The 21,936-nt window shown below is 49.2% G+C and overlaps 3 protein-coding genes and 1 non-coding gene across 4 annotated transcripts; 2 read left to right on the plus strand and 2 right to left on the minus strand.

The window, feature by feature from the left end:
* Window positions 1–451: 451 nt before the first annotated feature.
* kcnf1b (potassium voltage-gated channel, subfamily F, member 1b) lies at window positions 452–2,888 on the minus strand. Its single transcript, XM_048974870.1, has one exon. It carries the CDS (start codon window positions 2,117–2,119, stop codon window positions 674–676), a length of 1,446 nt encoding a protein of 481 aa, XP_048830827.1. The 5' UTR covers window positions 2,120–2,888; the 3' UTR covers window positions 452–673.
* Window positions 2,889–3,680: 792 nt separating this feature from the next.
* Window positions 3,681–3,752, plus strand: trnaw-cca (transfer RNA tryptophan (anticodon CCA)). Its single transcript has one exon. It is a non-coding gene; the product is annotated as a tRNA-Trp (tRNA).
* A 744-nt stretch (window positions 3,753–4,496) lies between these two features.
* Window positions 4,497–9,866, plus strand: pdia6 (protein disulfide isomerase family A, member 6). Its single transcript, XM_048974871.1, has 13 exons — window positions 4,497–4,626; window positions 5,468–5,609; window positions 5,922–5,979; window positions 6,093–6,219; window positions 6,384–6,490; window positions 6,799–6,932; window positions 7,017–7,131; window positions 7,484–7,624; window positions 7,714–7,798; window positions 8,109–8,181; window positions 8,435–8,593; window positions 8,960–9,056; window positions 9,192–9,866. Exons 1-13 carry the CDS (start codon window positions 4,611–4,613, stop codon window positions 9,258–9,260), a joined length of 1,323 nt encoding a protein of 440 aa, XP_048830828.1. The 5' UTR covers window positions 4,497–4,610; the 3' UTR covers window positions 9,261–9,866.
* An 83-nt stretch (window positions 9,867–9,949) lies between these two features.
* LOC125707617 (V-type proton ATPase subunit C 1-B-like) lies at window positions 9,950–20,900 on the minus strand. Its single transcript, XM_048974872.1, has 14 exons — window positions 20,739–20,900; window positions 20,135–20,312; window positions 17,853–17,920; window positions 16,332–16,408; window positions 15,624–15,686; window positions 14,590–14,684; window positions 13,736–13,827; window positions 13,449–13,547; window positions 13,152–13,220; window positions 12,335–12,427; window positions 11,934–12,021; window positions 11,728–11,825; window positions 11,011–11,140; window positions 9,950–10,446 (listed from the first exon to the last, which is right to left on the minus strand). Exons 2-14 carry the CDS (start codon window positions 20,261–20,263, stop codon window positions 10,360–10,362), a joined length of 1,188 nt encoding a protein of 395 aa, XP_048830829.1. The 5' UTR covers window positions 20,264–20,312; window positions 20,739–20,900; the 3' UTR covers window positions 9,950–10,359.
* Between the last annotated feature and the right edge of the window lie 1,036 nt (window positions 20,901–21,936).

Consider the following 21,936-nt stretch of genomic DNA (forward strand, 5'->3'; position numbering starts at 1 on the left):
TAATTGCACTGCGATTTATGATAAAAAAAAATCTTTACACATTACACGATATGTCGTGTGTTCTAATTAATTTAGTTTCGTTCTGATTCTCTGTACAGAACAATTTCTGGATAAGCATGGGCTCATTTAAATTCATGGAGGGTTTTTCTGTGTTAAAAGGCTCTGGTTGAGCATTAGTGGAATGAATTGGAAGGAGAACAAAAACCATACGAATCAACGCGCCTGCCGCCCGCCTTTCCGTTTGGCTCTTACTGTCTCGTTACTGTTAAGCTTCTTGATAGTTATTCTATATTATTTGATTAAATTAGGTATAAGGGTGTAATACCACTTCACATCTGAAGCATTTCTTAAGTTATTTATTTAAGCTAAACTGGATGAAAACATGTCGCTGTTAATGCACTGATAAAGATTTCCCCATTGCCAAGAACACATATTACGCTGACTAAAGGCGTTTCATGCAAGTTGTTTATTAAACAATCATTTAATGAACATCCAACAGTTGATACATGAATAGCGATGTTTTAAATGATTTTTAAAAACAAAGGAAAGAACTTCCTCAAGCGACTTCCTTCCACGCTACGGGGCTTATTACAAAATACATTAAATAGTGTCTTCAAGTTCAAGGCGCGACATGGACAGAGAGATGGGCTTTAACCCAGCGCTGGGTTTGCGTTCATTTACAACTCTGGAGCCGCGTCCTGTTACAGTCAGTCAGGAGCGGCATCGAGGTGTCGCCGAGCGCGACGGGCACCGGGCTCCCCCACATGCCCTCCGCCTCAGGGGATCGTCGGCACCTGCGGGGCACTTTGTCGGGCCTCTCGTCGGACTGCAGCTCCATCAACTCCAGCTCATGCTTGGCCGCGGTCTCCAGCACCTTCTGCTTGTTGTAGTAAATGACAAAGTTGTTGATGATGGGGTGTATAGGCAACGCGATAGCGATCACCCCGCAAAGGAAACTGATGGCGGCGTTACATCGGCCCAGAGTGGTCTTGGGGTAGATGTCTCCGTAGCCAACGGTCGTCATGGTGATTATGGCCCACCAAAAAGACTGTGGGATGCTCTTGAACAGGGTTTCCGGGTGGCTCTGCTCCATAGTATAACCTAACGCCGAAAAAACAAAGATACCGACACCCATGTACATAAGCAGCAAACCCAGCTCCTTGAAACTCCTCTTCAGCGCGTAGGTAAGGGTTTGCAGCCCGGACGAGTGGCGCGCCAGCTTGAAGACGCGGGCGATGCGCATGATGCGCAGCGCCTGTACCGCCTGCTGCACGTTGGCGAGCTCCATCATCGCCGCGCCCAGGTAGGTGAGGGTCAGCACCACGTAGAACGGCATGATAGCCATGAAGTCCACGATGTTCATGAAGGACAGGGCGAAGTGCACTTTGTTAGGGGAGGAGATGAGGCGCACTACGTACTCTACGGTGAACCAGCCGATGCACGCCGTCTCGATGGCATCCAGGGTAGGGTGCTCCACGTGATTCCCCTCGGCGTCCACCACCTGCACGTCTGGGATGGTGGACACGCACATTACCACGGAGGAGATGAGGATGAAGAGGAAGGACACTATGGCGATGATCCGCGCAGGCAGCGAGGACTCCGGCTTCTCCATCAGCTTCCATAGGAACTTCTGGCAGCGCTCCCAGCGACCAGCGGCTGGGTCCCCTTGTAGGTCATCCAGGATAAGTTTTACTTTATCGGCTATTTCCGCCAACTCTTCCTCTTTCTCGTTGAGGTTACTCTTACAGCATTCGTCTAGGAAGCTGGGGTCGACTTTCCAGAATTCCATCTCCTTAGTGAAGCAGATGGGGCAGAAACCCCGTTTCATATGGACTTCACCGAAGTAATACACCTCGACGATACATTTAAAAGCGTCCGGATCTCTGTCAAAGTAAAACTCCCCTTTACCCGGATCGTAGTCATCGCACAGAGACGATATAGCATCGACATTCCCAGGGGAACAGTTGAGCAGCTCTGCCAGCCGGGTCTCGGGATAGCGGTTTAACACGTCCCCGTAAAGTACCTGCCTCACCCCGCCGATGTTCACAACGATCTCGGTGTCCTCGCTGGCTTGCGATCCATTGCAGTCCCCGTACCGAGTCCTGGGTATTCCCCACATGTTTTGCTGGGTATGAATATCGTCGTTTTCAAAACATTGATGAAATTTCAGTCGTTCTTTATATCACTATAAATGCAAGCCGGATTTCTTTCGGGCGTATGGACTCCTTATGAAGAAAAAATAACTTTTGAAGGCGCACAAGAAATTGTAGTAGTCCACTGGGTTAGGGAACATCAGAAGTGCAGCTCTGTCGGTCACTGAAGAAAGGCGCTATACTTGTGTTCGCCTGGCACCAAGCTCCTTGCTTTCCCAGGGAGAGAGCTGCAGTTCAGTAACAGGTCTCTCCACCTTCCCACCCTCCTCCTTCCTCTCTCCCTCTCCCTATCTATCTCTCTCTCTCACTTTCATTCTCTTTTTTTTTATCCCACTACTCATGCAGACACACTGACACTCACACATAATGTTTTTCCCCTGCAGAGGAAGCATCAGCTTCAGCCATGTCGCCGAAGCGAAGCGACTCTCGCCACAATCACAAATCCCGACAAGCGTGAATGAAAAGTTACCAATTGGCAGGGGAGGGAGCGAAAAAAGGATGGCAGACAATAATCTGGGCGATTTCCCGCGAGACGTAACAAATGATCTCTGTATTACAGCGTCACGGATGACAGCACTGCCATCTCCGCGTGACAGAAGCAGAACAGTAGAATGTCATATCACTTCTGCCGCGGAAACGCCTGTTTCTGTCACTGGGAGAAATCTCAGTCCGACATTATTCCCGACTTTCATTACTGCGGTAAAAGTATGCCACACATATTTGACAGATTAGTTTAAGTTGCAATAAAAGGAACGGCAAACTGTTCAGTTTTTAGTTTATACTGAGAGTCTACGTAGCACTAAGATAATTTTACTCATACAGACAATATTAATAACACAATGAAGAGAACTGTTGAAATACTATAATAAATTAGTCGGGTTTTACAGTCATTCATATACAAATAACTTCAAAAACACACTTAAATATGTGGGGAAAAGTGTTTAATATAGTGACAGTGATGTGACGGTCCAGGAGCCTCAGTCGCCGAGTGACTTAATCTATAAACAAAAAGCCTGTATTAGCGACCCAACAATACAGTGATCAAATAGCTCCCCCTACCGAGAGCAATGCGCAGTTACCATTGAGTTACGAATGGGTTTTCAATAGAAGCGAACAACAGTGACCAATATCACAAGGGTTATATCACAGGGTTATATTTAAGCGGAATATGATAGTATGATCTAACGGGAATATCATGTAGTAAAACTGTCGGAGTCATTCAGGTATGATATTTCACTGGCAGCAATAACTGATTATTCAATTAGGCTTCCGTTTATGTAATATGGCCGTGGTAATGGGCAATAAGTTAATTAGTACGGTAACAGGTCGGCACAGCGAAGGAACTCGACCGTCGGCCGGACCATAAAGGTCCACGATCTGGAGAAGGAATTCAATGAAGGAGGAAGACTTGTAGTTATTTTATGATGACTACAAGCACATAGGAAAGAAAAAACTCATAAATATATGCAGACAAGTGATGACAGAATGATTGAAGACAATAGAGGTTAAAGACAATCTTATACGTATGACTTCGTGGCGCAATGGTAGCGCGTCTGACTCCAGATCAGAAGGTTGCGTGTTCAAATCACGTCGAGGTCAAGAAATATTTTGATGTTACATCTTCTCCTTCTTAACTGTAAACTCGTATAAACGCTGGAATCTTAAGTTCAAGTCCTTTCTAGCGGGGCAGTGTAAAGCAGGCCACTGTGTTTGTAATCATACGTTCTACTGTGCTGGGCCCTTAACCCTCGTTTGCTCCAGGTATTGTGTGATCCTGCCTTCTCCAAGTACGGTTGGTTTGGATAAAAGCATCTTCTAAATAAATAAAATACACGAATGCAGGAAATACCTAGCGTGACGAAAAATTAAGGATTACAAAAAGCGACAGTCTATAAGGAATTAATCACAGGGATTTCATTGCACTACACTCCTGCATTTATCAACCCTACGGTACCCTAAACAATGTATGACTGTAAGTAGGAAAGCCGTTGACAATCGGAGACAAATTCTCTGTGTGTGAACATCTGAGCCAAAGAACCTGATTCTGAATGCTGAATGTAAACCGACTTTATAGTCCGCATGAAAAAAACATATGTGCATATGCCGCGTGCATGTGCTTCAGTGGAGAACTACAACTGATGCTTGTTTGGTTGTTTCCCGTCACGCCCCCGCCGACCAGCACACTCCACGCGCTCCTGCCACTGTCCGCGCTCCACGCCACTCGACCGGCGTGAGACGTACGCCGTGCACGGCGAGTGCCCATTGGACTCTCCACAGCGCGTACGGCTGGCGGCCAATCAGAGCTGGACACGGCAACCAATCAGAGCGGGCCACGGCGAGGGTTTTTGTGCGACTTTTTATTTTTTTAAAGGCTTTCGGAGGACTCACAGGATCGGGGACCCGCGGCCAGTCCGGATCTAGGGGGAAGAAAGGCGTTGCAGAACAACGGCAGCAGTTATGGAGTCTTTAGTGGGTAAGAAGCTGTCTTCATTTGATTTTTTTTATTGCAATTTGAAATCTAGGTGTGGTAAGTTTGTCGGAGTTTTAGTGAAATGAATAATTCGTAGGTTGTTGTTTTGTTAATCACTGCACCATCAACATTATCCCATCGTGGCCTTCTGTTTTTGCGAACCTGTTATTTAATTATGATTCCATTAATATCGTTGGTAGTACTAACTAAGTTATGGCCTTGCATGCATACCTGACAGCTCTGAAAGCAGCACTGCTGTGAGAAGATGGCATAGCGGTAGCCGGCTTCCCCGTAGGCAGCTTTCCCAGTAAATGCTGGTCATGAATGCGTTTGCTCATGGTCTCGGTACATGTGCTAACGAACGACTGCGATAAACCGGCGAAGTATCAAAAGATCTCAAAATAGCCTCATCGCAGGTGTGTGCTGCTGCTGGTGAAGAAACGCGCATCTCGGATGGGCTGTAATGTATATTTTTGTATCTATGCCAGATGCAAGCAGACTTGTTTATGGTAATGAGGCATGTTTATCACTTCACTGGGTGATCGGACATCACCCTACACCGCGAGAAAATCGGAACATGTCGTATCTCGTGTGATTCATGCTTAGGATTTTCAGCAAGACCATGCCTGGAGTATCTTGGGTGAGGATCTTCCAGCTCTGAGTATCACTGTCAGGTCTGTTTCTTGCCTTTTCAGCGCAGAGGGTTTCTGTTCAGCCATGAGAAGCCCCCAAATGCATCCTTGCAGCTAGCCTTGGTGCTGGGCGTTCCCAGGACCCTGCCTGTCAGTGGTAAACAATGGTTTTGTTCACCACTTAATTCTTTTCTCATTTGGCTCTTTTTCAGGTCTGGTGGTGTGTTCACTGCTCCTGGCTGTGCAGGGCCTCTACTCACCCAGCGATGACGTGGTGGAGCTAAATGCATCTAACTTCAACCGGGAAGTTATGCAGAGTGACAGCCTGTGGCTCATTGAGTTTTATGCCCCCTGGTGAGTGTCCCACCAGCCTCCCACCGGAGCCCATCTCCAGGCAGTTCCCTAGAGCATAAAGGAAGGTGGGGTGCTCCCCAGGGGATCGCCTTTTTGGCTCTGTAAATAAAGGATTGAACCTTCCCTCCTTTGCTGTTCAAACAGTGTCTGTTGACTTGATCTAGCTGGTATGTGAAATACTTCCTGTTCTTATCCAGATGTGTGCTTGATTGCTCTGGTCTGTTGAAATAGCTGTTCAGTTTTCCAGTGGCTTGCATAGGTAATATGAGCATGAATGTGCTGTAGTGGCTAATGATGAACATATTCCTTCAGGTGTGGTCACTGCCAGAGGCTGACTCCTGATTGGAAGAAGGCTGCCACTGCTTTGAAGGTAAGCCCCGCCCCCTCTGCCCCTAGGTATCTAAATGACTGGAGCTGCTTGCTCTCATTACCATATAATTGTGTCTTCTCATGTTGCGTAACACGCCGTGGGTCATCTCGCAGGGCGTGGTGAAGGTGGGTGCAGTGGATGCTGACCAGCATAAGAGTCTCGGCGGCCAGTATGGCATCCGGGGCTTCCCCACCATCAAGATCTTTGGCGCCAACAAAAACAAGCCAGAGGACTACCAAGGTAGCGTGGGCCACCACCCATGGGCTGTGGGTGTTTACTCTGAAGGCCGATGGGTCCATCCTTGGCAAAGGTGCCCTTGAATAAGACTCTAAACCTGCATGGGTTTGAGAGCTGACATTTCTGCTCTTCTCCTGATTTGTTGGTCTCTGGACTGTTTCTTTCAGGCGGTCGCACCAGCCAGGCCATCGTGGAGGCGGCCTTGAGTGGCGTGCGCTCTCTGGTCAAAGACCGCATGGCCGGGAAGACGGGGGGCTCAGACCACGGGTGGCAGGTGCGTCTCCCTCCGGGCCGGGCCGAGCTCTGAAGACCTGCGCTGGTTTCATTCGAGTTTCATGCTATTTATAAGACATCTTGTGTGTTTTTGCTAAATTTGCATTGGGAGATGTTTCCATGGCAATAAGGCATTTGGTCCTTCACTACCTCTTATTCCTGGTTGAGCAAGACTCAAGGACCTGAGTTCTGATCCCAAGAAGGCAATATTTTCTTTTTGTGTGTTCATAGCCAATGTGAGCCTGCGAGTTGTAATGTTGAGCAATGTTGCATTGTGGGTAGTCATAGACCCCTGTCTTGCATGCTCAGAGTGGCGGGGGTGGCAGTGGGAGCAAGAAGGACGTGGTGGAATTGACGGACGACAACTTTGACCAGCTGGTGTTGGACGGCGAGGAGGTGTGGCTGGTGGAGTTCTTTGCTCCCTGGTGTGGCCATTGCAAGAAGTGAGGCTCCGCCCCCAAAAGTGACACGCGCACGTGTGCACTCGGGCGACTTTTCACTCTCACCCTGTCACTCTCTGTCCCCAGTCTGGAGCCCGAGTGGGCTGCTGCAGCCACGGACATCAGAGAGCAGACCAAGGGCAAAGTTCGCCTGGGGGCTGTAGATGCCACCGTTCACCAGGGACTATCCAGTCGTTACGGGGTCAGTGTGGGCTTGGGCTGGCGTGGATGGTGGCTGGATGCAGGGCCGTGTGCCACGGCTCACCCTGTCCTGGGAAATTGGCCAGTCTTCCCTGTTAACGTGCAGCTTCTCCTACCCCTGACCCTAAAGTGATGAGCTTTATTTTCTTGGCAGTGTGATAGAGGTTATTGAGAACTGCTGATCTGTGCTGCTTTTTGCCAGTGTAACACTGGCCCTGTGGCTGAGATGGCGTGACTGTAAACTGCCCGTTAGCCACTTTGCGATGCCGACTGTGCCGTGAAAGAGGGTGTCTTCAGGAATAGGACCCGACACGGTGCGGTTCTGACCTGTCCGGCTTCCTTTGCCTTCTTAGGTCCGTGGCTTCCCTACTATCAAAATCTTCCGTAAGGGCGAAGAGCCAGAAGACTACAGCGGTGGTCGGTCCCGGTCCGACATCGTGTCTCGGGCTCTGGACCTCTACTCTGATAACTCACCCCCACCGGAGCTGCTGGAGGTGGGAGGACTGTTTTGGGAGCTGGGGCTCGACTGGTGTCCAGTGGCACCCTCCTCCCAGGGACTCACTCTACCGCATGTGCCCCTCAGATCATTAGTGAGGACACCCTTAAGAAGACCTGTGAGGACTACCAGCTCTGCATCATCGCTGTGCTGCCCCACATACTGGACACTGGTACGATGACGCTGTCTCTCTCAGCGCAGTCCTCTGGGACCCCCGGACAGTCCTCGTTTCTGCTCCCAGCCAGTTAAGGACACCTGGTACAGGTGTGCTGGGAGCTGGGAGGGAGCAAAAGTGTGGACTGTAGGGCTCCCAGGGGACTGGGCTGATGAACAATGCATTATGGGAATTGCTGTCAAACTTAAAATCGGCCAGTTGGCCATCAGCCGGCTTCCACCTTCCTCCTGACTCTGGGTTGTGGTGGATGATCCCCTGTTTTCTTGGTCGCCACTGTGAAGATGCTGTCGCTTTCTGGTCAATACAGGTGCTGCTGGTAGGAACGGCTACCTGGAGGTGATGATGAAGATGGCAGAGAAGTATAAGAAGAAGATGTGGGGGTCAGTACCTGAGGGTTGGGTGAAGTTCAGAGGCATCTGTTGGCTTGTGGTCGAGTTCTTTGCTTCTTTTAGGAAACTATACAAGAATCCTCTAACCTCCTATATGTAAGACCTTCATTCTGGATTTAGGAATCATACAAACAGTCCAGTATATAATTTCTGTATGTAAACCAGCGGCCACCTCCGTTTGTAGGGTACCACACATCAGCCTCTTCTGACTAAGTGCCCCTTTTCCTGTGTTGCTCCCCTCCAGGTGGCTGTGGACGGAGGCTGGAGCACAGATGGAGCTGGAGTCCGCTTTGGGCATCGGCGGCTTCGGATATCCCGCCATGGCGGCCATCAACGCCCGCAAGATGAAGTTTGCGCTGCTTAAGGGCTCCTTCAGCGAGACGGGAATCCACGAGTTTCTCAGGTGCAGGGTCCCTCTTTGTGGACCGTAGGAGATCATGTCGGCTGAGCGACGCTGCCGGGGGTTGGGGTGCTGGAAAGTGAACCTCGGTTCTCGCCAGCTGCACCTTTAACCGCCTTGGCTGCAGAACCTCTACAGACATGCTGATTTCCCAGAACCGTTCTAACCCTGCTGGACTGTTGCTGCTCTCTGTGATCTCGCCTATAGAATAATTCAGCAAGTGAAGAGCACTCTGTAATGCACTGGGGTGTGTGTTCCTGCCTGTAGGCCTGACAGCTTGGGGGCGTACTTTGTCTCTGGGGGGGGGGGACGCACCATGCTTTTGGATCTGTGCCTGAACTTCTCTTCCCCCCCCTCCCCCCTAAACAGGGACCTGTCGATGGGCCGGGGTTCTACAGCCACAGTCGGAGGTGGAGCACTTCCCAAAATTTACACCGTCCAGCCCTGGGATGGCAAGGATGGCGAGGTGAGTGAGGAGGAGCACAGAGCCGACACCCGCCTGGCTCTTTATGCAGCCTCTGGCGGGTCCTTTCTCAGCGAAGGGAGCAGACTGTATGAACTGCACGTCAGCGTCACCCCCCCCCATCCCTGTGCCCCTCAGCTGCCCACGGAGGATGACATCGACCTCAGCGACGTGGAGCTCGATGACTTGGAGAGAGACGAGTTGTGAGTTCAGCACTGTCGCCGTGTGGCCCGGCCTGTTCCTCCTCTCCCGTGGACGAGAAGAAACCAGGACTCTTTTTTTTTTTTTGTTTGTTTTTCTTAAATGTTTCACAAACAAACGTACGAAAGAATTAAAGCCCCCCCCCCCCCCCCCCCCCCCGATCTTTGCGGCCCACTGCCCTAGTTGTGGCCTGTAGGGAGTTAGCCACTCTGAAAGAGGCGAGGCTTTGCCCGAGCTCCTCCAGTCCCCACAATGGTTTCTGATTATGAATAGTGGGGGACAGACTCCCTATTTTGAATACCAGAAGGTGGGGTCAGCTGGTGATGCCATTGGCCAGCTGCTGCCCCTCCCCAGCTACGCCTGCCAATCCAGTACAGAGGACATTATTCTGAATGATTGGCTGTGCTCAGCTGTTCCTGACAGTCTGCTGTACTTGTGTTGCGTTGATGCCCAACTTGAGAATGTCTTACGATGTGTGATTAAGAGACGAGGAAATGAATAGGCGACCTTGTATATTTTTCTTACAATGCAATTTTATTTTAAATGTTGGGTAATCCTTTTTTCCCCTGGAAAAAACAAAAAAAAAAATAAAAATGGACTTGTTGTTGGGTTTTTCATTGCCGTGTCTGTGGGTTAGAGGTGTGTGACTCGGCTTGGTCGCCTGTTTGTATGGGACTGAGGACTGGGCACCTGTGCATTTAGCCTCAGCATAACTGTGGAGGAGAAGCCACCACGAGGTAGAAGTGGGTCTGCAGAACCTCAGCAAGAGGAAGAATAAAGCAGGTAATTAAAAGCATTTATTGATTTTTAAAAACATTTTTTAGTTCCTGACCTAGATTGTGAGGTGTCCAAAATCTCGATAAGCATCCAGGCTCTGTATCAGGGATCCTCCTGAAATGCGAGAGCTCCTGCTTCTCCAGAACCTCCAATGGTCTTTTAGTAACATCTAGCCTGGCCGTTATGAGAGTTGGGGATTGTGAGACACGTGTGGTTTTATATCCCCGATCCTCCTCTGGGGCTCAGAGCTCCTCACGCCTTGTTCTGACTCGTAGGTCGAGTTGAGCCGGTTGAGTCTCGTGGAGATGGGGTGACCCTCCAGCTCCCCCTAGCTCTCCATCAGGTTGATGTCCACTTTGAAGCAGATATAGGGGTAGTACTCCTGTGAGCTCATGCTGGGGATGTCCATGCCCTCCTAGCCAGCGGGGCAACAGAACCAAGTTAGCTTTCATAACCATCCGTCCATCCATTAATAATTAAGGTAACTCTACAGTCATGGCGAGTGCCTTTGGTATTCCACTTTGCTTTTTAAAGAATGTATCTTTAATTATTAATGGTAGTAAATAGCTACAGTGGGGAGACAACTAAGTAGCAACCTTATAATGGTGTAATTTGCATAAGTTACTTTGTGTCAATATACAGAGCTAAACTGGGAAGTAGCTTCTCTTCTGACTGGGTGTCGAGGCAACCGGCCCCTGGCCTGGTTCCCGCTCATTTTCTGTAACTGGACTCGGGTCATTGTTGGGTTGGCCTTCCAGGCACTAGGACAAGTGACTTTTTTTTTCTCTGTGAGGAAGAAGCCCATCCCATACGTGCTAAAACTTGCATCCTTGGTCTTTATCTTAAAAAAATAAGTGGAACTAGGAAAGGTGGCTTTTCAAGACTCACAAGAACCACGGTTTGGCTTCAGTCGGGTGTGGCATGCTGATGGAGAAGTAGCATCCATGTAGGAGCACGTTGAGCGTAACAGAGGACTTACACTGGGGTCTCCTGCTGCTGGAGCTGTATCCAGGTGGCTGAACAAGGTGCTGAGAAGTTCCCTCAGCTTCTTGCTGTTCTTCTTTTCGGGCTGCAGTAGGAGGGCCTTGAAGTTCACGGGGAGACCAAACCTGAGAAATCATCGCAGGGGTTAGCTGGCCTGACCAAGCACTGGAGCCTGTGACCACGCCGCCTGTAGAAGGTCCTATTTGGGCGCGTTTCCACCGCACCAGGTACGGTACTTTTGTGTTTCCATTGACATCCGGTCGAGTTCCAGTACCGAAAGTGCCAAACCGGCCGAGGTTTTTTTTTTTCTTTTTTTCCTATGACAGAGTAACAGAGTAAAAACATTTTGTGAAACTTTAACCCCCTGCGCTATAATATCTGTACAGAATTGAAATTAAGAAAAAGCCTTATTTTATTATAGCTGACTTCTGATGTAAGAATTGTACGTGCATAACATGCAGTGTTTGCATTAATATTGCACATCACCAAGTCCTATAATACACTACAGCTATTTTTCGAATTCAGTGCAAAATACCTGCCTCGCGCGGTGATGTCATTTAACCCCGGTAGCGGTTTTTATGCCAGTGGAAAACCAACACCTTTAAGTACCGTACTTTCGGTCCTTTCTCGAAGTGCCAAAAGTTGGGGCCCTGGTGCTGAGTAAAAATGTCCTTTGATTCGGCTGAACCATGGAGGCCGGGTTCTGACTCACCTGAGCACCGATTCCACGAAAAGCCTCAGTGCCTTCAGATGGATCCAGACCATGAAGGTCTCTCTGGTTTGTGCTTTCAGCCAGCCTACAAACATTCCCTGTGAAGACATTCGAGAAGGAGAGTGCGATGGTGCATGCCCCAATTTATACACACTGCTTCCTGGTAATCCAATGGAAACTGACTTTTTTTGTGTCGTCTGACTCACAGAAATCTCCTTCTTCTGGATTTTGAGGCTCATCATCTCCTTCCGTTGTTTCCGCGATTCCTCGAAGGAGAAGTTTCGCACCGTGAACCTGTTTCACAGTGTGAACAGACAACTTGTTCATTCATTGGTCCACCGATGTGGATTCTTCCACAGCCCTGGCGCTGAGCTGCGTGCGGAATCGCCATTCTCTCGATTGGCTTGGGAACGGGAACCCTAAATGCTGGTTCTGCTATGTAGATGCACTTATGAGCTCCTGTTCTGCCTTAACTGCAAAACCTGCCCCCCAGGAATGGGGTCCCCGGTTCGAATATATCACTTATGCACTACGTTGTTTCCGAAGAGCCATTTCTGGGCCTGCTTATGTGTTTGAGGTCAGTCTGCTTGTGTCACCAAGAACTTGCCTGTTCTTTGCAGCTCGGGCCTTGAAGTCGCTCACGGCCCTTTTGAACAAGGTGACAGTGAAGATCCCTCCTTCTGGTTCATCCAGCACCCTCCTGCAGCACAAACACACCGTCTTGGCAACCTCTGACCATAATGGTCGAAAAAATCCATGTAGGCTTTGGCCATGCCTAGGGTTCCTTCATAAAACCCTTAAGGTGCTGATACACGCGGCAAGTTTAGAGCAATGGTGCCAGGCAACTGTTAACCAGGTGAGAGTAAGGGCAACTCATCTGGATCAGCGTGATCGCCAAAATGTGTCCGCTGCCGCTCAAAGATTTTCAAGCAGAAATCTGTTGCCCACTATCAATGCGAAGAAGTCCGAGGAACATTGCTCAAAAAGTTGCCCTGTATATCATAACCTTAAGGGTTTTATGACGCAACCCCAGAAATGGACCAGACAGCTCCTTTCCACACTAAGTCTATCATCCTGGTAACTTCCCGGTGTCCCACATCTCATCTATCAGTATGCGAGACTCTTGTCATCTGTGCAGTGCTGCAGCCCATAAGTCTGCAGTGACTATACTCAGTCGTGATCGTAAGCTGCTATACCGGTCTAGTACATGTTCTTTTGGCTACTTTGCCCCCTTCCACCTGTGTCTTCAGTCCGCATCACCATATGCATTAATGTCGTTACATTAATGACTTTGCCATCAATCAACACAATCTGCACCATAAGCACATCCCTCTCCCTCAGACTGCGTTTCTGGATGTTCCCTATTACTACATGGCTTTGAGGACCTTAGAAAACAAAAGTGTCACACGCTGTTGAGAACACACCTACTCGTCCGAGGCACCACAAACTCCGATAGGGATTCATAGGTCTTCTCCCATTGCGCATAGTCTCTCCTGTTTGAGAAGGACACACAAGTGCTCTCAGTCTCTGTAACAGTATCTGCCTAATGTGCCAGTGTGTTTTCCTCTGAGGGTGTGTGTGTGTGTGTTTGCATCGGTCTTTCAGGAGTTCTGTCACACGGAGCAGAACCATCTGGACCTCCTTTTGGTTAGATGGGTTAATGGCTTGACCAGGATTATTTGAACACGCCGTACGGGAGGCGTGTTTGTAGTCTTGCTCACTTGAGCACCACTACCAGCAGCGTGGTGAGATACTCCGAGTCCAGCACAAAGTCTTCCTCCTTCACGACGTCAAAGAGTGCACGTGTCACCAGGCTTGCGCTGCAGGGGAGGCCATACCATCAGTTACAATACTTCCTTCAGTAACGAGATCTTATAATCCAAGTTTGCATACCATGCATAGTCCACAGAGGGTAAAAGATCATAGTCTGTATTTCTACCAGTCACTTCGGTGAACAACCAAGAGAAAAGCGGAACATCCTGGACAGTGGGGTCCAGGAGACACTCACTCCTTCTTGCCTGCCAGAACCTCCAAGCTGTCCTGCAGGTTGTTGTACGCCGTGTTGCGAGACTTGAAATCGGCCTCCGTCTGGAGCAATTGCTGAAATAGAGGTAAGAAGTCCAACGCAAGTAAACACATATGCATATAGTGTATACTATATGTATACTGTATCTTCAGCCAAATTTTGTGGACTGAAGTCCTCCATAACCGGGCACCTGACCCTGAGATCAGAGATGGTCCACAGCTAACTCAGTATCCGCTGACTGAGGCTACATCCACACTGCTATGTTTTCATTAAAAAAAAAGACATTAGTCTCCATTTTCACCTTTCATCCACACTAACCAGCCCCAAAAAATGGAGACTTTTGTAAATGCTCTCACAACCGTGTACTTCTGTAAACTCGTGGGACACATTTTAGTGTTGCTGTGTGGATGAGTGAAAACAGACTTTTGAAAACGCAGACTCTAAATGCATCGTAATTGGTCCATAGTCATCACGTGACCCATCCCTGAATTATGATTTTGGCTTCTAAAGTTTATCAGTACAAAATAATTTAAATAAAATGAGTGTCGTTTTTCATTATCCTGTGCTGCTCCCGTTTTGTCGCGTGTTATAAATCCCCTGCATCTCTCCCTTTTTATTAAGTTTTTTAGAAAGATCAATAAATGCATGACATTCAAGTCAATAAGTAATCATGTCAAATAATCATGATTTCAGTATTGACCAAAATAATTGTAATTATGATTTTTGACACGATCGAGCAACCCTAAAACAAATGCATTTCAAAACAATGTGAAATATCCCATGTGGACGAGAATCGTTTTCATTCGATAGCACAGCGGTCGGACGCAGTTTTTTACCTTGGTGAAGATTTCTGTAAGGCTGCTCAGGGGAAGCATATTGGGGTACTTGGCTCTGTCCCACTGGAAGCAAGTCGCATAGCCAACAAAGTCCGCTGGGAGAGTGGGCAGCAACATGCAGCCAATCAGAATGAGGATACAGTGGTGCCACAGGCACAGCACAGACATGCAGCACTGCAGGAATTCACGCAAGACAGGCACGCAGCACTGCAGGAATTCACGCAAGACAGACATGCAGCACTGCAGGAATTCACGCAAGACAGGCACGCACAGCACTGCAGGAATTCACGCAAGACAGGCACGCACACCACTGCAGGAATTCAAGCAAGACAGGCACACACAGCACTGCAGGAATTCACGCAAGACAGGCACGCACAGCACTGCAGGAATTCAAGCAAGACAGGCACACACAGCAATGCAGGAATTCACGCAAGACAGGGACACACAGCACTGCAGGAATTCATGCAAGACAGGGACACACAGCAATGCAGGAATTCATGCAAGACAGGCACACACAGCAATGCAGGAATTCACGCAAGACAGGCACACACAGCAATGTAGGAATTCAAGCAAGACAGGCACACACAGCAATGCAGGAATTCACGCAAGACAGGGACACACAGCACTGCAGGAATTCATGCAAGACAGGGACACACAGCAATGCAGGAATTCACGCAAGACGGGCACGCACAGCAATTCAGGAATTCACATGACAGGCACACACAGCACTGCAGGAATTCACGCAAGACAGGGACACACAGCAATGCAGGAATTCACATAAGACAGGCACACACAGAACTGCAGGAATTCACGCAAGACAGGCACACACAACAATGCAGCACTGCAGGAATTCACGCAAGAGAGGCACACACAACAATGCAGTACTGCAGGAATTCATGCAAGACAGGCACACACAGCAAGGTTACAGGTTTTTTCCTGGATGCTCCTGCCTCACATAGGTCTAAGAAACACACACTGTACCAAACAGAGCCTGTGGAAAAGCATGCAGCCAACACAGTGCAAGGCAGAAGTACCCAACAAGGCCTTTAAGTACTCCTTCCCAAGGGACTGGGCGTTTTTTTTGTGCGTCTTCAATTCTGACGGAGAGAAAGATGACATAAATGCTCAGTGTTCACCAGTTGGAGTACGAAAATCACCTACCACACCGTCTCAGATCCTGGCACACGTCAGCGGAGAGCAGGATGGAAGTGCTGGAGACAGGATAGCAGGAAAGAACCATGAAAGCTGTTTCACGACGCCTGAGGACAATGCAGGCCGGCACAGTAACACGGCATCGTGCTGTGAGGACATGCAAAGGTGCCCTGACCTCGGGAACCTCCTGTGTGGCTGTCAGGAGCACTGTTTGTACCTGTTCAAGTCAGAGCCTTAAATAGCAATGGCTGCATTTCATCAAATGGTAGTAAACATCATGCAGGAATGTCTCTCCTCTCACAAAAAAAGTAATTAATTCTACTGCTGTTGATTTTTGGGAAATCTGGCATGCATATGACCATCCGCGGGTTCGAGATGTAGCAATGTCAGGGAGTTTGGAGGGCGTTCAGCTGCTGAAATGGGTTGACTAAAGCATTTTCTAGAACGGAATTTGCCACAGAGCTCCAACTGTGTGGAAGACCTACCCCACCCATCATGCTGCCTTTCTGAAATATTTTGATAGCAGTTCCAGGCTGGAGAAGGTTACAATCAGGACACCAAAGCCCCTGGGGTCCTTCACAGCCACTTACCTCCATTGGCTGTGGCATTTTTGTCCCTGTCAGGATCCATCAGTTCCAGTATCCACAGAGACATGTTGTGGATCAACCTGGTGAGGGGGGGTTAGACCACAGTAGGTGAACCTCAAGTCCCACCACAGACTGCTTTCGTTGTTTTGTCAGGCGTATGATACTGGGTTAGCTGCGTGGGAGGTAACCTGCACACATGCTCTTTCCTGTTAGAGCTTAGCTGGTCCCACTAATCAGCCACACATCCCGCTTTCAGAAGGTGGAGGTGACCTGGTCTCCAGTGGAGTGGCTGTACATCATCTAGTCCTACCAGAACCTTGGCAGCTCTCATTTTACAGTCACCAGTGTTTACATTTAAATTCCACTGACTCATTCAGCCTTCCTGGCCTCTCCTCCTCTTTACGTTTTTAAAGTGAGACTCCCCGGCACACTAGATACAGTAAAACCTCGGACTGCGAGTAACTTGGTTTGTAAGTGTTTTGAAACACAAGCAATTTTTTTTTATAAATTGTTTTATAACTTGATAAACAAGTGAGGACTTGCAATACGAGTATTACGGATACGCTTCGTCTGCCGAGCGTCACGTGATCACAACTCAGCCGATGGTTCTTCTCTCTCTCTCGCTGCGGGATTGTGGGTAATCGTCTCCCATGCTCGGCCTCAGTTGGCGTGCCTCACTCGTATAGTCAAAATTTAGTAGAAAAGCACCACCCAAATAAGGGCGTAGCAGTGCTTAGCGATAATGTAATGTCCACATTTCCACGAAATCGAAAAGAAGCCAAAAGCGGCTGTCATTGGATAGGTTCCTTGTTAAAGTCACAGAAAAAGAAAAAGATTCCAGTGAGCTAACAGATAGCGGTGATTCCGTTAATTATAGCGAAAGTCGTCCTACACAATAACCCTCCTCCTGTTCTGTCTCTCATCTCTCTCACACCATCCACGTTCTTTCCAAAGGTACAGTGCAGGTTAATTTGTTTTATGGATTTTTACTTTATATTTTGTATTAATCACTTGTATATGAATATTTTTGGGTTCTGGAACGAGGTTCCCTTATTTCTAATGGGAAAATGCCCTTTGATATACGAGTGCTTTGGATTACAAGCACATTTCCGGAATGAATTATGCTCGCAGTCCGAAGTTTTACTGTATGAGGCAGATCTCAGCTCTGCATCCCATGTGACAACAGCGCCATCCCTCTGCCTGCTGTCTGATGAGGAGGCTTGGGTCATGCCTCTGTCCAGCCATTGGCCTGATGCTCTATGGAAGAAAGTCTTCCCAAGCATCAGCTGCCAGTTCAGGGCACCTCCATGGAGAAACTTCTGCTCCCTGTGCTGCTTTCTGGATTCTCTATGCACATAGCTCTCTGTGGTACTCCTGGTATGCATCACATTACATATTTTTCAGATGATTATTTATGAAGTTGTCTGCCTGATGCTTGACTGTCAGGCTATTACCGCGCAGTGCACTGCACAGAGCTCAGCATGTGGGGAGATGTTTCTGCACAGTGGAATAGAGATGTCTTACCTCGCTGCTAAGCTGTCCAGCTGAGCGAGCTCTTCAGACACCGTTAAAAGAAGATCCAGATTGCCCACCTGCCAGAACATCAGCACAGAAGATATTTCACTGCGGCTCGCGGAGAACCCGTGTATCGTGAGACGGTGACAACGGTGACAGTGACACACCCGCCGCCACAGTGAAGCTACCGTCACCCAACACGGCTGCCTGGGAGCTGCACTGGGAGAATCCTGCATGGACACTTACTCTGCAGTATGGGAAAGGGTGCAGCTACACTGTTTGCTTAAATTATGTATGGCTCATCCATGCTGGTCATGTTCCCAGCTGCGTTCCACTGAAAGTTACAGGCTACGTACACAGCAGAGAGAGTGAAATCTGCAGACTGAGCAGGGTCAGATCGGCGAGTCCAGATCGGCCTACGGCTGAACCCGTAGATTAGTGGTGTTAGTGAAATGCATCTTTATTCGCAAATTGCACAAGTGTGAGAACAGGTGGATCGGAATGTGTTATTTTTCACAAGTGCCTTCTTGCCCACTTTTGAAACACACATAGAGGTAGGAGTGAGCTCAGTTCTGGAGCATTTCAGGGAGTGAGGGGCCCGAGCGCAGGCTCAGCTCTGGAGCATTTCAGGGAGTGAGGGGCCCGAGCGCAGGCTCAGCTCTGGAGCATTTCAGGGAGTGAGGGGCCCGAGCGCAGGTTCAGCTCTGGAGCATTTCAGGGAGTGAGGGGCCCGAGTGCAGGTTCAGCTCTGGAGCATTTCAGGGAGTGAGGGACCCGACCGCAGGCTCAGCTCTGGAGCATTTCAGGGAGTGAGGGATCCGAGCGCAGGCTCAGCTCTGGAGCATTTCAGGGAGTGAGGGACCCGACCGCAGGCTCAGCTCTGGAGCATTTCAGGGAGTGAGGGGCCCGAGCGCAGGCTCAGCTCTGGAGCATTTCAGGGAGTGAGGGACCCGACCGCAGGCTCAGCTCTGGAGCATTTCAGGGAGTGAGGGATCCGAGCGCAGGCTCAGCTCTGGAGCATTTCAGGGAGTGAGGGACCCGACCGCAGGCTCAGCTCTGGAGCATTTCAGGGAGTGAGGGGCCCGAGCGCAGGCTCAGCTCTGGAGCATTTCAGGGAGTGAGGGACCCGACCGCAGGCTCAGCTCTGGAGCATTTCAGGGAGTGAGGGATCCGAGCGCAGGCTCAGCTCTGGAGCATTTCAGGGAGTGAGGGACCCGAGCGCAGGTTCAGCTCTGGAGCATTTCAGGGAGTGAGGGACCCGAGCGCAGGCTCAGCTCTGGAGCATTTTAGGGAGTGAGGGGCCCGAGCGCAGGTTCAGCTCTGGAGCATTTCAGGGAGTGAGGGACCCGAGCGCAGGCTCAGCTCTGGAGCATTTCAGGGAGTGAGGGGCCCGAGCGCAGGCTCAGCTCTGGAGCATTTCAGGGAGTGACGGGCCCGAGCGCAGGTTCAGCTCTGGAGCATTTCAGGGAGTGAGGGGCCCGAGCGCAGGTTCAGCTCTGGAGCATTTCAGGGAGTGAGGGATCCGAGCGCAGGTTCAGCTCTGGAGCATTTCAGGGAGTGAGGGGCCCGAGCGCAGGTTCAGCTCTGGAGCATTTCAGGGAATGAGGGATCCGAGCGCAGGTTCAGCTCTGGAGCATTTCAGGGAGTGAGGGGCCCGAGCGCAGGCTCAGCTCTGGAGCATTTCAGGGAGTGAGGGATCCGAGCGCAGGTTCAGCTCTGGAGCATTTCAGGGAGTGAGGGGCCCGAGCGCAGGTTCGGCTCTGGAGCATTTCAGGGAGTGAGGGGCCCGAGCGCAGGTTCAGCTCTGGAGCATTTCAGGGAGTGAGGGATCCGAGCGCAGGTTCAGCTCTGGAGCATTTCAGGGAGTGAGGGGCCCGAGCGCAGGCTCAGCTCTGGAGCATTTCAGGGAGTGAGGGGCCCGAGCGCAGGTTCAGCTCTGGAGCATTTCAGGGAGTGAGGGGCCCGAGCGCAGGCTCAGCTCTGGAGCATTTCAGGGAGTGAGGGGCCCGAGCGCAGGTTCAGCTCTGGAGCATTTCAGGGAGTGAGGGGCCCGAGCGCAGGTTCAGCTCTGGAGCATTTCAGGGAGTGAGGGGCCCGAGCGCAGGTTCAGCTCTGGAGCATTTCAGGGAGTGAGGGGCCCGAGCGGAGGTTCAGCTCTGGAGCATTAGTGTTAACACACATTTGTGATACTACATCCAGTCAAGCGTCGCTTCAGGTGTCTTCAGATGAGCACCTTTTTTTTGCCTGACACCAGCAGAGCTGGAGGCCACGGACTCCATACCAACACGCACCTTCAGCTCTGGAACTGAGAACTTGAAGCTGTGGGTCAGGCCGGCTTTGGATATCGGGCTGCTCAGCTTCTTCATGGCCTGCAGGCTGGCCTGGTCCAGGGGGGCCGCAATCAACCATAACTCCACCATGCTGGCCCCCTTCCACAGCACTCCTGATCCCTCTCAAAGACCTGAAGGACTAGTGAGAATGGTGCCGCGTCACTTCTATGGGTGTTAATGAAGTGCCTCTTTATAAGTCAGCTTTGAAATGGAAGTGGCAGACCACTCACACCTCACTGCGTAGCTGATTGCCGCTCACATGTGCTTAGCTCAGTAAAAGAATCCATTTTGCTCGATGTGTTTGACAAAAAGTGACGTCATGGAACTCAACATGATTTCATTGGTCGATTATAAAGTAATGAGAGTAACAGGATAGCATACTACCATGGGCAGCTGTGACTGCCCCACCAGTAACTTTCCAGCAGTGCAGTCTGTCGCCATAGCGAGCACCTCATCAAACCACAACCTAACCTTCTAAAGTGACAGCTGCCTGTTCCAGCATCTGGACAAAACTGGCATTATTAAATATGTAAAGACTGAAACAGATTAAGATGCAGAGTCCTACCTGTGAAAAGAATCTTCCATGATTTAAGAAACTCTATATGACTTGGTGATGGAGGGGGCAAAGCCGATGTCAGCGTTCTGCTTCCAAGGCGCTCAGCCGCTCATTACATCCTGGTGCGATGGGTTCTCCTCATCCATGGGTTCAGTATCACTACGTCACTAATACTGCAGAGTTCTGTAGTATACTGTACTTGACTCTACTCAGGAGTCCTCCATGAGTGGCTGTGACTCATCTGCCAAGAACATCCAAAGTTCAGATTGACAAACAGCCATAGCTATAATCTTCACTGTCCGCATCCTCTTGCCGTGTTACAGTATTTTTCTAATACGTCACACAAGGGTCATATTGCACCATTACTTTGCTGTATTGTGATGAATGACTGTTCATTCGCTGATCACAAATCAACATGCATACGCATCTCTTACTCACAAACACACACAGCTGGTTTATAAAATCATAAAATGACATTTGACAGTGATACATTGACCCGGAGTTGGCCACTGTTGCGTTACAGCCCGGGGAGTGGAGTTACAGTCTCCACCCCTGGTCTTTGTGCGTCTTCATGTTCTCCCCGTGTCATCGTGGGATTTCCTCCAGGCACCTGCAGCTTGCCCTCCCCCCCACACAGTCCAAAAACATGCTGAGGTTAACTGGAGTTGCCAAATTCTGAATGGTTTGTGTGAGCGTGCCCTGCCTTGGGTAGGTGCCCCCACAGCCTTGAATAGGACAAGCAGGTATAGAAAATGGATGAACAGATGGACGTTTATTTTGACTACCTTGTTTATAAATGAATTTAGAATCAATAATAGTCAGACCTGTGTGCCTTTGGGTGCGGAACAATTCAGAATTCAGTTTTTTTTTGTTATGTTTCATAGTACTGTCATTTCCTACAGCATGCAAGTTTTCGTTTTTCAGTTTTAAGGTTCTTTGATTATAATTTAGTTAAGAATATAACATGTATCATTTTTATGCTCGTTTGTTATTTTTCATTTGTTATTGTTTCTGCATTTTATTTGTTGGTTTATTTTTTTTTTAAATAAATTGTTTACACGTTAAAAAGTGTGCCACTGGTTTACATTAAAGAATTACATGGCCATTCTTTAACATAAATCTTACATTAATAATTATTCTTACATCACACAAACAGAAACTGCAGAGTGGCTGAAACTAAATTATACGAAGCAAAGTGCAAGGAAAA

Source organism: Brienomyrus brachyistius, chromosome 14 (assembly GCF_023856365.1).
Source record: "Brienomyrus brachyistius isolate T26 chromosome 14, BBRACH_0.4, whole genome shotgun sequence".
Lineage (NCBI taxonomy): Eukaryota > Metazoa > Chordata > Actinopteri > Osteoglossiformes > Mormyridae > Brienomyrus > Brienomyrus brachyistius.

Excerpts from the sequence above, each read along its gene's own strand:
- kcnf1b (XM_048974870.1), bottom strand. The coding sequence starts at position 2,119 with ATGTGGGGAATACCCAGGACTCGGTACGGGGACTGCAATGGATCGCAA.
- pdia6 (XM_048974871.1), top strand. Across the intron at positions 7,799-8,108 it reads GCCCCACATACTGGACACTG|GTGCTGCTGGTAGGAACGGC; the intron begins GTACGATGACGC and ends TGGTCAATACAG. Across the intron at positions 8,182-8,434 it reads TATAAGAAGAAGATGTGGGG|GTGGCTGTGGACGGAGGCTG; the intron begins GTCAGTACCTGA and ends GCTCCCCTCCAG.
- LOC125707617 (XM_048974872.1), bottom strand. The coding sequence starts at position 20,263 with ATGGTGGAGTTATGGTTGATTGCGGCCCCCCTGGACCAGGCCAGCCTG. Across the intron at positions 16,409-17,852 it reads CTGGACAGCTTAGCAGCGAG|GTTGATCCACAACATGTCTC; the intron begins GTAAGACATCTC and ends CCCCCTCACCAG. Across the intron at positions 12,428-13,151 it reads GTGGTGCCTCGGACGAGTAG|GAGGGTGCTGGATGAACCAG; the intron begins GTGTGTTCTCAA and ends TTTGTGCTGCAG.